Source organism: Acartia tonsa, chromosome 4, assembly GCF_053477335.1.
Source record: "Acartia tonsa isolate MP-2025a chromosome 4, ASM5347733v1, whole genome shotgun sequence".
Taxonomy (NCBI): Eukaryota; Metazoa; Arthropoda; class Copepoda; order Calanoida; family Acartiidae; genus Acartia; species Acartia tonsa.
In genome coordinates this window covers 41,710,535-41,726,351 of record NC_137263.1, presented here as the reverse complement: position 1 = coordinate 41,726,351, position 15,817 = coordinate 41,710,535, and the positions used below count along the sequence as shown (strand labels likewise).

The 15,817-nt window shown below is 31.9% G+C and overlaps 1 protein-coding gene across 5 annotated transcripts in view; it reads left to right on the top strand.

The window, feature by feature from the left end:
* LOC145317278 (anoctamin-7-like) overlaps positions 1 to 15,817 on the top strand; it is a 162,238-nt gene that overhangs the window by 43,415 nt on the left and 103,006 nt on the right. For 3 of the 5 annotated variants that reach the window (XM_080158286.1, XM_080158285.1, XM_080158284.1), the window contains exons 3-4: positions 1,163 to 1,180; positions 4,017 to 4,040. In XM_080158286.1, the coding sequence (XP_080014412.1) occupies positions 1,163 to 1,180; positions 4,017 to 4,040 (42 nt within the window). The remainder of the gene's footprint in view (positions 1 to 1,162; positions 1,181 to 4,016; positions 4,041 to 15,817) is intronic. The other 2 variants (XM_080158287.1, XM_080158288.1) reach the window with 2 other exon arrangements.

The following is a 15,817-nucleotide window of genomic DNA, read 5'->3' as shown; positions in this document are numbered from 1 at the left end:
GGCGTGTGTGTGTTTTTTTGTGTGTGAGTATACATATGGTGATTGTAAAATAAAGGGAATAAACCCTGGGAGGGAGGGAACACTTGGCTGTTTACACTAGTCCCCAAAGTCTTAAAATAACGTTTTTTATTCGTTTGCTTAACATACTTATATTTAGTTCATTTGGTTGAGTGTCCATGCGTTTCAAATACTAATCGTAACCTACCGAAAGGGTAATTTTGTGTATTATCAAAGTGGATATGTATATCAATCTATCGGCCTTTGCCTTATCCCTTTAGATTCTTGGATATATTGCTGACTTAAGTATATCTTTTATTCTTATACACAAAGTCTTACATTTTAAAATCTATATTTTGGCTTTTTTGGTTTTACTAAGCCATCTAGAAGATTAGAACTTTCCTTACTGGCAAAATATAAAAAGAAACTGAAGATTAAGACATACAGACAGACAGACACAGAGGGATCCTAAGCTTTGCAGGTTTTAAATAACATATTATTGTAGCATTTAAAAAATGTAATTTAATTTTTATTCTGGTGTTAAAAAGTAATTTGTTTCAATAATTAATCAATCTAATCTGCAAGTGAAAGATAGGGGGATTAATTTAAAGCCTTTCAAGCACAAATTTAAATAAATCCCCAAATATTTGGAAAATTATGCGGGTTTTATCTTTACAAAGAAGTTAATTTATTACTTTTTAATTATCTAACAAGTTAAGGAATTAGTTGTAAAGTAAGTTCGGTTCCTAAATAACTTTTATAAAAATGTTAAACTCTTTACTACACAACAAGAACAAACTAATTTATTATACCGCGACTGTGTCTTAATTATCCAGTTATAGACCATTACAAGATAATGGGCAAAATACAATGAAGTTTCCTGGGTTAGGTGTTAGGGTTTCCTTAGCCTAACTTAGATATAAAGGTATATGTGTAAGACTTTTTAAATATTATTTTTTATTCTAAGTGGTTCAATACGATTTTTTCATTATATTTTACAGTATTTTCTTCTTTCTTAATTTACAGAAGTATTCTTTATTTATAACTACTAAATTATATTATTTAAATAAATAAAAAGTATAAATCTATGGATATGAAATCTAAAGAAACAGATTTTAAACTTAAATTTGAAATAAATTAATCTTAAATTTTGAACTACTTTCAGGGAAGCAATGGAGGAAAGGTAAGAATAAATACATGTATTTTTTTAGTTTTCGCTCAGGGACATGGAACAAATTTCTGAAAAATAGTTTATATTACAGGCAAAATTAGTTATACAACCTTTCTTTAATTAAAATACTTCTAGTTTTATGAAATGATTAGATTATTGACTGTTAATATTTACTATTTTTACAGATAATTTGTTCCCTTGCTTGTGGTTAGAGCAATCTTTTTTGTGGTGCTTTGTTAAATAATTGTCTTTTGTCAATCTCTTTGAACAATTTGTTAAGGACAGGCAGAATTTTGTATCTTACAAAACAAAAGCTTCCAATTTATATTGTATGTACGAATTAATTAAATTTTGATCTATAGAATAATTCCTTTTGTAATCTAAAGGGATGTAGATTATCTGAAACCATTGTGCTCTCCTAATCTGGACTGCGGAGATACGGAAGTGGCATGTGTGACGTCATAAAAATACGTCTAAAAAGGAGGAGGAGAAGTGGGAAAAGAAACCCCTAAAAAAGAAATCGCCTTAGACGTATTTTAATAACGTCACACATGACACTTTCCATATCTACCTGGACTACTTACAATTATATTTCTTAAATGTTTCTAAAAAGTTAAAAAAATTGAGCGTTTTTATTTTTATACACCGTTGTTACAAAATAATTCAAAATTAACAAGAATTTAAGATTACAGAAAGTTACATTTTTGTTGAAAATCTTTAGTGAATTTTATTTAAATATTTCAAGCTAATCTTGACTATTTTTTTTCTGCAGAAAACTTCAAAAGCAGATTTTCATATTCAACTTTAACATTATTTTCTTCTCTACTTTAAGATTTATATTTTTCTTTCATAAAATAGAATGACATATTGTGTTATCTATTTTAATTTCAAACAAAGTACAAACAAAAAATAAATTTTTTTATTAATGGCGCGATAGCACAATTTTAATGTCTAAGCCTCAAATTTAAACCCGTTTGGAAGCTTTGCATTTAAAAAAAAATAAAGGATAGCCATGGGTCAGATTTAAACTTCCAGCTGTTGTTTAAAATTGTAATAGGTTGATTTCCCTAATGTCCAAAGGCGGCTGACGCGCGGCTGCCGAGCCCGCCTCAGTTTTGTAATCTTATTTTTTAGGTTTGAATTGCTAAAATTTTAATAATTCAAAACCTCTTTCTGTATCTTTGAATTCAAATATTTGTACTGTATCGTATTATGGCAGACCTTTTTAGATGGATCTACAGACCCACACATAAAATTATAGAAAAGTTTTTCCAAATAATTCCAATTGAATAAAATTTATGTAATGTATTTATTAATATTAGATTACAATAAATGCAAAATAAACAATATCATTTGTTAAAATATTTCTACATCAATTTATCAAAAAATTATCAAAGAAAATAATGATAAATTAAGTTAAAATATTTGTAAATATCCTTTTTTCTTGGCTAGACCTAGATTGGGGTAAATTTGTAAATGAACAAATTTTGCCTGATTCTGTAAGCTGGTTTTAGTTTTCTTTAAGAACTTTAAGCAATAAAAAATGCCCATAGAGTTCTTTAATTTTTAAAACAAAATTATTTGATTTCTTCGTTGATCAAATTTAGCCAGATATAACCTAAGCTGTTTAAAAATTCACAATTTTCAACATAATAACAAAAAAGTGACTAAATTCTATATATTCATATTTAAAAAAAAACTAAAGGAATATATTTTTTGCACAGCAAAATCTAAAAAGCACAGTGTATGACCTTAAGATACTAAGACAAGCTCTTTTATCGTACATAATATGAAATTTATAGAGGGTAGAATAACTTGAAAACTTTTCTACTATAAAGAAATTTGCTAGATTATTGTATCAAGCACAAGCACACTGCACAAATTAATTCTTGCGGGAGTCTTTAACCTACAGGAGTCCAATCCTCTAACTAACTACCCACCTAAATTTTCTTGGTTTAATTGGTGGTCTTAATGTAGACTGAGAAAGTTTTATTTTCATGACATGTATTTCCTTTTCCATGGATGCACTGCACAATTTTTGGCAAGTAATCTCTAATCCTAGAGGGGATGTGAGTATTAACCGCCAAATTACTAATGAACCACAATAAACCCCTCATATTTTATTTTAGTATACAATTTAATTCTAGAAGCTTTAAACTTGCAGATGGCTAACCCGACAGGACTATCCTAAATCTTAGTTAACCTACCCCAAAATAAAAATTCTTTTTAAAATATAAATTAAGAGGGGTGGGGCATTTGTGGACCACTGACAATTTGTGGGATATTGCTGAGAACTGGGGCTAAATTTCAACCATTTGACAAGATGCACTTTAAGTTAGAATATTTGTTTTAATATTCTCACACACTCATACACTATTTGCAAATGCAATTATTAAGTATAAATAAGTTTAAAGTGTCTGGCATTTAAAATCAAAGTATACTATTTTGATTCATTTTAAAAATACATTCATGGGGTATTTTTTTAAATCAAAATTCTATCCTGCAAAAATATGGCTTTTAATTAAGAAATCAGTTGATGCTACTTTGTTTTATCAACATTATTATTACATAAGCACAGTTCAAAGTTAAGATCATTATAAAAATTGATAAAATACCTAAAACATGCAATTGAATTTATATGTATATAGAATAGCTTTATATAGATATTAATCAAAGAATAAAAATTATTAGTATTAGATTCTTGTTTATTCTTTGTGTGTGTCTTTATTTTATTTTATATAATTTTTTATTTAGGTATAGTATAGCTAAAAAGACATTAAGCTTTAAAAGATATGTATTTAGATAGATATTATAAGCTTGTGATTAAATTGTCTTTTTTTCATTTTAGTGGGAGGTCCAGTACACAATTAAGGTAAAATGTTTAAAATACTCGACAACCATTACATTTTTAATATATTTTTGTTTTTATTTCCTTTACCTTGTTATATTTTCATTTCCTATAAATGTTTAGTGTTTTAACTTTTCACCTTTATATTTAAAAATGCACGTAGATATGAGAATAAAATATTTGAAAATCCTTTTTTAAAAATTCTTTAATTGAAAATACTGATAACCGATTGAGGCGGTTTCCCGTGAAGTGACTGGTCGAGAATTGAACCCCACCCCATTAATTGGATCTTGGACAAAGTAGCTTCAGGGCATTTACTTAAGAAAAGTAGCTTCCTAAGAAAAATAGTCTCCAATATGGCTGCAGCGCTCGGCCCCCTGGCCTGCCTAGCCGCGGGCGCTCGGCCCCCTATCCTATAACCTAACCTAACCTAACCTATGTTAGCCTCAGAACATTTATTTAAGAAAAATATCATCAATTGATAATTGATCTCATAAACCGCTGGACCTATAGGTTCTCCAGTACAGTTAAGCTTCTTATGAGTCCAGGAAAAGATTATAACTATTTGGAAAGGCTACCTTCCAACAAAAATCACTTGAAAAATCTGTTAAATTTTCTTTATAATTTTAGTTTAAATGTATATTGCTCCCATTTATTGTTGCCCTACTTATATAAATAAATTGTGCATGTTTCATATTGTTTCATTCTCGTTGCATGATTTACCAAACTATGTTTTATTTTTATGTTTTTGTAAATAAAACTGGTGCACTGCACATATAATATATATTATATATATAACTTTTTCTATAATTTATTTTAATTAATGTTTGTCATATCTAGTCTTTAATTAACCAAAAGTTTTTTCATCAAACTATGATTAAATAAATTTGCTATTTGATTAAAAAAACTAGGTATTAGATTCATCATCATTGCCTTTTAGTTCTCGGCAGAACGTAGGCCATGCACAATGGTTCTCCAATCTTCCTTTTTTTGGGCACGTTTTGAGGCATTGCTGAAAGATGGAATTTTCTTTTCTTTCAGTTCACTTAAGAGTTCCCTCCTCCAGGTTGTTTTTGGTCTACCTGGTTTCCTCTTTCCTACGTGGGGGTTCCAAGTCAAGGCTTGATTGGTTATATCATCATGCCCTTTCCTTAGAGTGTGCCCCAGCCATCTCCATTTTCTCTGTTTTATTGTCAGTTTAATGTCTGACATATCACTGCGCTCTAGAAGCTCAGCATTTGTGATCTTATTTGGCCAAAAGATCTTGTGGATTCTCCTTAGACATTTATTGACATATGTCTGTAGCTTGGAGACCACTGCTGTGTTTAGGAACCAAGTTTCAGCCCCATACAGCAAAACAGAGAGAACATTTGACTTGAACAGTCTTAACTTGGTCTTTATGGAGATGTTGTTGGAATTCCAAATTTTGTTCAGGCTGGCAAAGGCTGTCCTAGATTTGTTAATTCTAGCTTTAACATCTGTTAAAGTGCCTCCAGCTTCATCAATTTTACTTCCAAGATACTCAAAACAATCTACATCCTCAAGAATTTGGTCTCCAATAGTAATTGGTTCTTGGGAATTTGCATTTAATCTGAGTATTTTGGTTTTAGGAACATTTATTTCTAGTCCAATTTTCTTGGAGGTTTCAGCTATCCTGTTAGTCCTTCTTTGCATTTGACTTCTATTGCTTGTTAACAAAGCGATATCATCAGCAAAGTCCAGATCTCCTAAATATTTGGGATTGCCAAATAGCTCCCAGCGAATGCCATCATTACTTTCACAGTTCTTCATGATCCAGTCAATGGCAAGGAGGAAAAGGAAGGGAGAAAGAAGGCATCCTTGTCTGACGCCTGTTACAATCTCAAAAAAGGTTGATAGTTTACCTTTATACATTACGTTTCCACCTCCTTTATGATAGATAGCTTTAATGATATTGATTATCTTTTCTGGAATGCCATAGTGTCGGCAGATTTTCCAGAGAGATCTTCTGTCTAAAGAATCAAATGCTTTTTTGTAGTCAATGAAGTTTACAAAAAGCTCAGAGTTCCACTCCTTGGATTGCTCTATGATGATTCTTAGAGAGGTTATCTGATCAATAGTGGAACGATTTGGTCTAAATCCAGCCTGATTAGGTCTTAGCTTTTCATTAACCTTCTTCTTTATTCTATTAAGAAGAATTTTACTAAGGATACGGCCAGGTACTGAAAGGAGCATTATCCCTCTGTAGTTTCCACATTGGGTCAAGTCTCCCTTTTTGGCTAGTATTGAGATATGTCCATTATTCCAGTCCTCTGGACATAACTCATCATTCCATATCTTTGTGATCAAAGGTAGGAATGCCTCAGCAGATGTATCTAGGTCTGCTTTTATGACCTCAGCTGGGATGTTATCAGGTCCAGCGGCCTTGTTATTTTTCAAACTTTTAATGACCTCCTTGATTTCCAATAGATTTGGCGCTCGACAGTCAATGTCAAGTGCATCTGAGGGTGGAATCTCAGTTTCTTCCTCTGGAACTGGAAGATTCAGCAGTTCAGTGAAGTGCTCTGCCCATCTATTTAGAATATCTTCATCAGTTTTAAGGAGTGAACCATCCTTGTCCCTGATGTGTGATCCTGATTTGTGTACTTTACCTGCAATGCTCTTAGTAATCTCATAGACATCTTTCATTCTATTTTGATTAGCAGCATTTTCTGCTTGCATAGCAAGGTTTTCCAAGTGTTCTTTTTTGTCAATTCTGACACTTCTTTGGATTTCCCTGCTGAGCATCTTATACAGGTCTTTATCTTCTGGAGAGTTTCTGGAGAGTGTCTTTTGTCTTACCTCTCTTCTTTGATCCATGAGATCAATGGATCTTTGAGTGATCCACGGCTTTTGGTTAGCCTTTTTGTAGCCTAATTTTTCTTGGCTAGTATCATTATAAACTTTTTTGATACCTTGCCAAATATCTTCAACTCCATCATCCTCTTGAAGAGTCAATAACTCAAATCTGTTCTTTAGAGTGAGCTTAAACTCTTGTAGCTTTTCAGAGTTTTGAAGGGTTGTTAAATTATACTTTTTCCTGGGGTTAGGCTTTGTGTCCTGCTTTTTAAATCTAAGCCGAACTTTAGAAGATAGAAGATAATGGTCTGAATTAACATCAGGTCCTCTTTCAACCCTGACATCAAGGAGAGAACCTTTAAAACGTCTAGATATACAGATGTGATCTATCTGATTAAAGGTTCTTTGATCTGGTGATCTCCAGGTGGCAGTATGAATCTTCTTGTGTTTAAAGATGGTTCCACCAATGACAAGTTTGTTTTCAGTACAAAAACTTACAAGTCTATCACCATTGTCATTTTCCTTGCCATTACTTAAGCCTAGGCCATATCTGCCCATGACTTCTTCTAAATTCTCATTATTACTCCCCACTTGAGCATTAAAATCTCCTAGGAGCATGGTCAGGTCCTTTTCTTTATGACCATTTTTAAATACAGAGTCAAGCTGGTCATAAAATTCGTTTTTGACCTCTGTATCTGCTTGTTCTGTAGGAGCATATGCTACTATTATTCTCAGATTAATGTTTTTATCTGAGGATTTGAAGTAAGCCTCCATGATTCTTGAACCATGGGGTTGCCAACTGATCATGGCCTGCTCTGCTTGCTTGGTCAGCATAAGAGCCACCCCTTGGTTATGTCCTAGATCCTCATTCATATGGCCTGAGTAAAGTATTTTCAAGCCAGAATGATGTTTAAACTCTCCATTATTTGTCCACCTTGATTCGGTGATAGCCAGGATATCAACCTTGGCTTTAAGCATTTCACGGCAAATGTTTTCTGTCTGGCCTGACTGAAACATTGTCCGAACATTCCAGGTGCAAATTTTTGCTGGTCTGCGGGAATTCAGAATCATCCGCCTGACTGGTCCTTTAGCGGTTTCCCAGCCAAACATCATATTGTTGTTTCCAACCTCTACTTCGTTCCCGAGCCCAAAGTTAAATTGGTCTTTACTTTGTGCAGATTGAACGTGAGCAGGTTTTTTCTAGGGAAGGATTGTTAGCCCCACCCAAACCCCCTGAACTGGGGGAAGTGACCAGAATTCAGTCTGGCATCTACCCTAGGACCTTTCCAGCACAGTAGGACTCTTCTGGTGTAGCTCCTAGGATCATTGATGCACGGTGCAGGATGGACGGCGTGCACGTAACTGGTCTCCCATCCCAGATAAAATTTAATTTTTTTCAAAGATATCTAGGTTATATCAAAATAAAATTTTTCAATAAATCTTCTAAAATAAAGCACACAAATGTCCTTTGAGTCAATGTTGATATTTACATATTTGTTAATAATGCCCCACTTATCTTTGAAGATGCTTGACCTTGTTATCTTAAAAGTAAAGTGGAATAGGAAATGCCTAAAAGAAAATATCTCCAGTGAACACTCGAGTAAACAGAATTATTTAGAATAGACTGATTATAAAATGGTTAAGCGAATACAATTTCAAAATATATCTTTATTTTGCTCTTGCCTGGCTTAATTGTAAACCATTTGCCCTCCAAAAAAGTAGAAAAATGGTGGTCTTATGCAAGGAGGTTGGAGACATTTGGCTAGTCCCCAAAGTTTATAATAACATTTTCTTATTCGTTGGCTTAACAATTTTGGAGATTTTTATTGAATTTTGATTGGTTGGTTCATTAAGTTAAGTGTCTAAACGTTTCAATTCAACCACTAATAGCAATCTTCAGACAAACGTAAAATCTTACAAACATAATACATTACAACAAAATATATATCAACCGTGATATAGTTTTTAAATTTGTCTTTAAATAAATCCATTTTATTCAGATATGTATGTAACAGTTGTCCTAATTGTAAATTTTTCAAATTACATATTTTCGGTTGTTCTATATCTGAAACTATATTTATACTGCCTGCAAGATGAATGTGCTTAATCCTTCCAGGTTTAGAATATGCTTGGATAGATTCTCAATAAACATTACACAACAATTTATTATGCTTTTTTCCATCATCAATTTCTGCCTTTATTCCTGCCTATAAACAATTAGGGTGTTCCAAAAATTGATTTTTATTTTGTAAATTCTCATTGTGATTTGTTAATGAAAAATGAGGCATCAAATTTATTATTTCTATCTTCAAATAAGTAGTAAGGTTTTCGAGTGGGTATCTGTTCAGCGCTTGCTTACAGTTAGTTCTCTATTTTAGGAAATGTTCACATTGCTCCTGGTATGGTATTCGGCTATTTTCTGCTCACTAACTAGCCTCTGAATTAAGGTTCCTTGTATGATAGTGGAGAAGCAACTAACATTACAAAAAAAGGAATAAATCAACCTATCCGTAAAAGGATTTTTGTTGTATCCAAATTATTCAGAAAAAAAAATATTTTTTTTTGTGTAGAATACCTTGTAAACATAAGATGATTTATTGGTTCTCTGACAACAATCTCAGGGGGGTCTGGGTTGTGTTCCAGTAATAGATACTCTATAACTTCATTAGATATTGGTAAAAATTGTAACAGTTGAAAGTTAACAAAAAATAAGTGTAATTTAATTGATTTGTATTCGCATCTGCAACACAATCATCTTGGCTGGGAGGGTAAAAAATAGCCTAAAGATATGTTGACCTTCCCTAAAATGGAAAACTCAATCATTTTAGTGGTTACCAATAACTAATCTTTAATAAAATTTGTACAAAATTATCCATGACCTAGATTAGATTTGATTAAATTGGGCCGATGAATTTTTTTTTTTAATAACAATATTAGACTATCACTAAGGTTATGCAAATTGAAAAATTAAAATCCCTAAAGGCCTCTGTTATAGGTTAAATTGCAATAAATGTGAGAACTAAATGACACCTGGAATTCCAATTAAAACATTAAACTAGGTATAATTCTTTAAATATATAAAAAAAGAACCCCTAATGAAATTTTTTTATTCTTGTTCTATAATATTTGCATGCATATATAATATATATTTATGTAAGGTAAATGTGGTATAATATATAAAATAAATGTTGTTTTCTAATGAAATGGAAGGAAGCAAGTCTGATGGTAATGAATTTCATCTAGCAGCAGAATAAATACCACAAAAACATGGTTCTACTAATATTCAAAATTGAAGCATAGCCTAAAAGCTTAAATATTACTAAATATTTTCATATTTATTTGAGAGTAAACATGAAGTAAAGTTTGAAATATTTTAAAGCTTCTCTTCAACTAATTATGTAATTATTCAGTTATTCTATTTTTGAGTAAGTTAAGTCAGATCTGTATAACACAGGCCTTTAAATTACTAGGTTATCAAATTATTCATTAAATTTTTAAAATTATCTAGCACCTAATAATAGCTCTTAATAAAGTTATATTTCTTTAGTCAAATGCGAACTGTAAATTACAATGTCTTCTTTCTGCAACTTTCCTAAAATTAAAACTCTAGGTACCTTTAGAATGTTTCAACTATGACCTAACAACTTGCAGTTTAAACCTAACCTTTATTTTACATTATTTTTCCTTGCTTTCCTAAGAAACATACTTATAAAAGTATTTTAAAAACTTTTCAAGTTACCATAAAATATAAAACTTTGGAGTTTATATTACTCTGGTTGACATAAATGTCGTTACACAGAAATAATAGTTTTATGAGAATAATATATAGAAAACTTCAACATACTCGGTGTATTACAATATGTTATTAGAGTGTTTCCATTTTAGTTTTGCTAAATAATGCTTATATTATATTGTGATGTGATACTTTAACCTTCAAATGCTTTATTTAACCACGATTTACTAACGGCTTCAAGTTTTAAAGAAAAAGTAAAAAGTAATTTTTGGGTGGGTATTAATTGTTCCAGGGGCGACTTTACTTGGAGGTACCCTCCCCAAAATAGTTATAAACCATCCCTTGATCTATTAGAGGCTTCATTGTATCGCTTCGGCGTTTAGCGAGGTCCTTCGCACAAACATAAAGGCATTCTGTTACTCTTAGTATTAGGCATTGTAATTTTCTTTATATATTTTCAATGCAATATTATGATAGTACTTAAAATTTAGTTTCAAATGAAACCCTCTAAATTAGTATAATATACATAATATATATAATATAGTAACTTTCTGATGATTGCAGAAGCATGAAACTCTGAGTAAAAGAAAATAAAAATTCAAGATAAAATGTTGTTTTACTTTTAAGTAATATAAATATATATATATATGGAAACTAAACTTTATTTACATTGCAAAAACTTGATTCTATATCTCTTTGAATATGTGGTAAACTTTGTTCATAGATCAATACACAGAAGATAGGATAAACGATTCGAGTTTGAAAAAGATTTACATTAAAAATTCAAGAGAAAAAACTTTGTATGAAATTATTTTTGTAACGAATTTTTATGACTACAAGCAACCTTTTTTTCTTTAAAAATAGCATGAAACAAGTCAGGGACCTATATATAGTTTGATACATATATCTGTTTTGTTGATTCAGTAAAAACTGTTGAAAAACTTCCTGCTAGTACTAAGAACTTCGTGAAAAGGGAGAGGGGGGTGGTAAGTCATTTCAGTCTTAAAATAAGAAAGTAAAAAAAATTGGGGGGGGGGGGGGGGAGTATTTTTAAGGGTGATTTCTCTTGGGCGGGTGGAGAAAACCACCCTAAAATAGTTTTAAATTTTTCCTGGACGTGCAAGAAGCTTCTCTGTAAAGGGGAATTATATCAGTCCAGATCTGAAGCTAAGACATCATGTAACATTTATATATAAATAGATAAGAAAAAGAAGAGTTTTTTTATTGTTTACTTTTCTAAATATAAAGTTATTTATTCTAAAACAAATAATGTTTGATTTAAAGCATTGTTATGTAAGTAAAATCTAATATGAAAATGCACAATTACAAAATGTATAATGGTTGGGAACACAAAACCGAGTATAACTATAAAGAAACTTAAAATGCACTGTCTTTAATCAAAAGATGTCATATAATAATAAAATAAAAATATTGCCTTCAGTATGTCGGTTTAAACAAGACAATTAATTTGGGACGAAAATGTAATCTATGGTTTTATGTGGATTGATCATGGTTTCGCATTTCAAGCCTTGGTTTAGGGCCCCCAACTTTTTTAATGGGTTGAAAATAAATATAGAAAGTCTAGATCCCCTCTTTTTGTTGGGCTAATAGGGACAAAGTGTAGCAAAAATCTGACCACATTATTAGTCAGTATGAAAGGCCTATTTTTACTTCTAAACAAAATCTTTTACTTCTAAACAAATAGTTAAAAAATTTCGTCGCTTGTATCATTGGATTAGTCATATTTTCCTAAGTATAAACATAAATATTCCGTCTGCTCTTTATAAAATAATTTTCAATTTGACGGATTTTGTGTCTGACTGGCCATCTAGGGTAATCAATCTATTTGTTTAAAGTTTCCTTGTTTTTAATGCAGTTTAGTTGCATAGTCACCATAAACAAACAATATTAACCCTTCACTTTTCCTCCTTTGTACTTTAGTTCTTCATCAAATGTTTAGGGAATAGTCCCTTTCGTAACATCGCCCCATAAAGGGCGATTCGTCGTATTTTAAAATGGCTTTTTATAGGTTATTTTAGGTTGGGTTATATTGGGTTAGATGATTGCCCCATAGGGTTAGAGCCTCCCGCAGGGGCTAGAAATAGGAGAAAAGCTACTGTGAAAAATAAGAAGAATCGCCCCATAAGGTGCGATGTTACGAAAGGGACTATACCCAACGTTTATTATTAGCATAGCAGCATGGCTTTTCCATATTTATTGTTTTTAACTGTATTCATGTTGTAGATAATTTTCTTATTGTTTTTCAGAAATATTTATATAATACAGTTAGGGAGTTGAATCCATTTTTATAGAAGCAGAAATATAATCTATGATTATGGTTTGGACCCTCTAAAACTGTAATCTACCTTTCCACTTTCCCCTCTCTTGGTGAAGATATCTTCAACGCCGATACGATTTTTGAAATGTAAGATTCTACTTTCCCTTCTCTTGGTGAAGATATCTTCAACGCCGATACGATTTTTGAAATGTAAGATTCCACTTTCCCCTCTCTTGGTGAAGATATCTTCAACGCCGATACGATTTTTGAAATTTAAGATTCCACTTTTGCCTCTCTTGGTGAAGATATCTTCAACAAGAGAGACAAAAGTGGAATCTTATATTTCAAAAATCGTATCGGCGTTGAAGATATCTTCACCAAGAGAGGGGAAAGTGGAAGGGTAGATTACAGTTTTAGAGGGTCCAAACTATAATCATAGATTATATTTCTGCTTCTATAAAAATGGATTCAACTCCCTAACTGTAATAGATCATTATTAGATGACAAATTGTTGATTTTATTACCCCTAAATGTTTGTTTGATTTTTTAGATTCTATTGTAAAAGTTTATGGTAATAGTGTTTCGATAATATGTTAGCACTGACCACTATTAGTCAATGCCATATAGTCGACATCCAAGTGACTTTTAATGTCAGCCCTAAACACTAAATAAATAATCTCATAAAGTCAACATAAATCGTTTATTTATCGATAATATTACGATTCTCTTAGTAATCTTTGAAGAAAGTTCACGAGAATTTGAATATACACCTTCCCTCCAAAGTCTCGTTTGCTTTCTACTTGTGTAACCATTTATCCTTGCCTTACGTAAAAAAGTTTACTTATACAGTTTTGCCCAAGATTGCTTTTATCTTTGAAGAAAGAATTAGCGGACAGATTAAATAGGATAATCAAACTAATCCCTACAAATAAGCCAGGCCCAGCAGGATTCAAGTCAGACAGACAATTAAACAATGTATGAAGGACAAATTAGACCATCTTGTGATATCTATAATACAAAGGAGCTTGATGTCTGTCCGTCCGTCCCTTAATATCTCGGTAACTACTGACCCGATCGGATTCTACTCTTCAGGGAATATACCTACTGGTCCTGTGGTGGTTTTAGGCTTTTTTCTTGGGGGGTGGGACACCCCCAACCCCCCAAAATGAACCCCCCCCCCAATTTTTCTCTCTCAAACTTTTACGAATTTTGCGAATTCACGATTTATTCGCGAAAATTTGCGATCCGTTCGCATTTTTTTCCGCTGGGTAGGTAATAGAAGATGTAATTAAACCTCTTGGGGCAAAGCCCCTAGAGGCTAGGGGCGAAGCCGCTAGTAAAGTGATATAAAGAAGTAAGATTTTTCTCTCTGAGGCTTAATGTTTCAATAGCCACTGAACCGATTAAGTTTTTTGAGGGAAGCTTTTTCTAGATTCCAGGATTGTTTTAGGCTGTTTTTTTGTCCCCTTCTTATCCCTTTTAGTACAGAGCCCCTGGATGCTAGAGGTGTAGCCCCTAGTATTTTTAAAGTATTTTTGTTTGACTGTTAAGATCTCGCTAGCCACGGAACCTTTTGATTTCTTCATTATAGAGAAGCTTTATACAGATCCCTGGATGGTTTAAATCCATTTAATTTTGAAATTTTGAAAATGGGATAATTTAAGGCTGTTTTACGGCCTTAGGTGATAAATGCATAGGTTTTATTTTGTTTTTCAAGATATATTTTTAAACCCGTTAGCTATAACTAATTGCAAAAACTAATAACAATTTAAGAAGATTAAACTAAATTATAGTGACGCTAATGCCATCTGTAAGAAACCTTGTAAAAGATTAATTAAAATTTTTATACTCCTGACCTAATTACATCATCATTAATGATATTTCATATAAGATGAAGCCACATAGTTTTATACTACAGCAAGCCAGGTATACAAGGGTGGGACAATTCAATTTTAATTCAATTTAAGTGATACTAGCAACTGCGTCTCTAGAGGACCATGAAGGTACATGTGAGCAGGGGAGTAGAAAGTCGGCCCTTTACATTTTATTAAAAGTAATAAGATTTTTTTCCAGAATGATATTTCTGAGAGGAACAGAGTATCCTCCTTATAAAATAGTTTTTAATCTTCCCAGGACCTATGCGAAGATACTCTGGAAAATCAGTTCAGCGGTTAGAGAGATCTTCCGCTTCACACGGATTTATATATTATAACACATTTTAAAGTAATAATATTTCTTGAGATCCATCTCTAATTATCACTAAAATATCATATTTTACACTTCCTGCATCCCTGATGATATAATTTATTAAATTTACAATTGTTATTGTCTTTATGTCACGTGGCATAGTGGTAACATAAACACAAATAAAAACACAAATAATTGGAAAAAAAACATATTTTGTCTCAAAAAATTATAATTAAAAGGAGAAAATCAATAATTTTGAAAAAAAAAAAACAATTCTGTCTGTAATCTTGGAAGATTTTTAAAATTATTGAAATAATGCTCTCGTCCCACGCAACATCATAATAATATGAACAAAACGAGAAAACACTCATTAGTTGGACAAAATAATAAAGTACGTTAGATTTGAAACAAAGACCATTCTTTGGGTTTCCTTTGTTCTAATCTTACATAAATTAAACACTTATATTGATAAAACAATTTTAATTCATATCATCTAATAATCATGGCTTGTCAGCCGAAAACAAGCTTTTGGCCATTTTAGCTAGATGCCTATTATGGCATGATTCACAACACAACCCAATCTTTCCAGATTTTGTATAATTTTTTGAGGAACACGACTCCAGTGACGTCATATTTTTCTTTCCCAAAAAAGGGAAGGGGGAAGAAAACAGAGATGGGAGAAAAGGGGGGTTTTCCCCATCTCTTTTGAAGAGATTTTCTCCCTTTCCTTTTTCGGGAAAGAAAAATATGACGTCACTGGAGTCGTGTTCCTCAAAAAATTATACA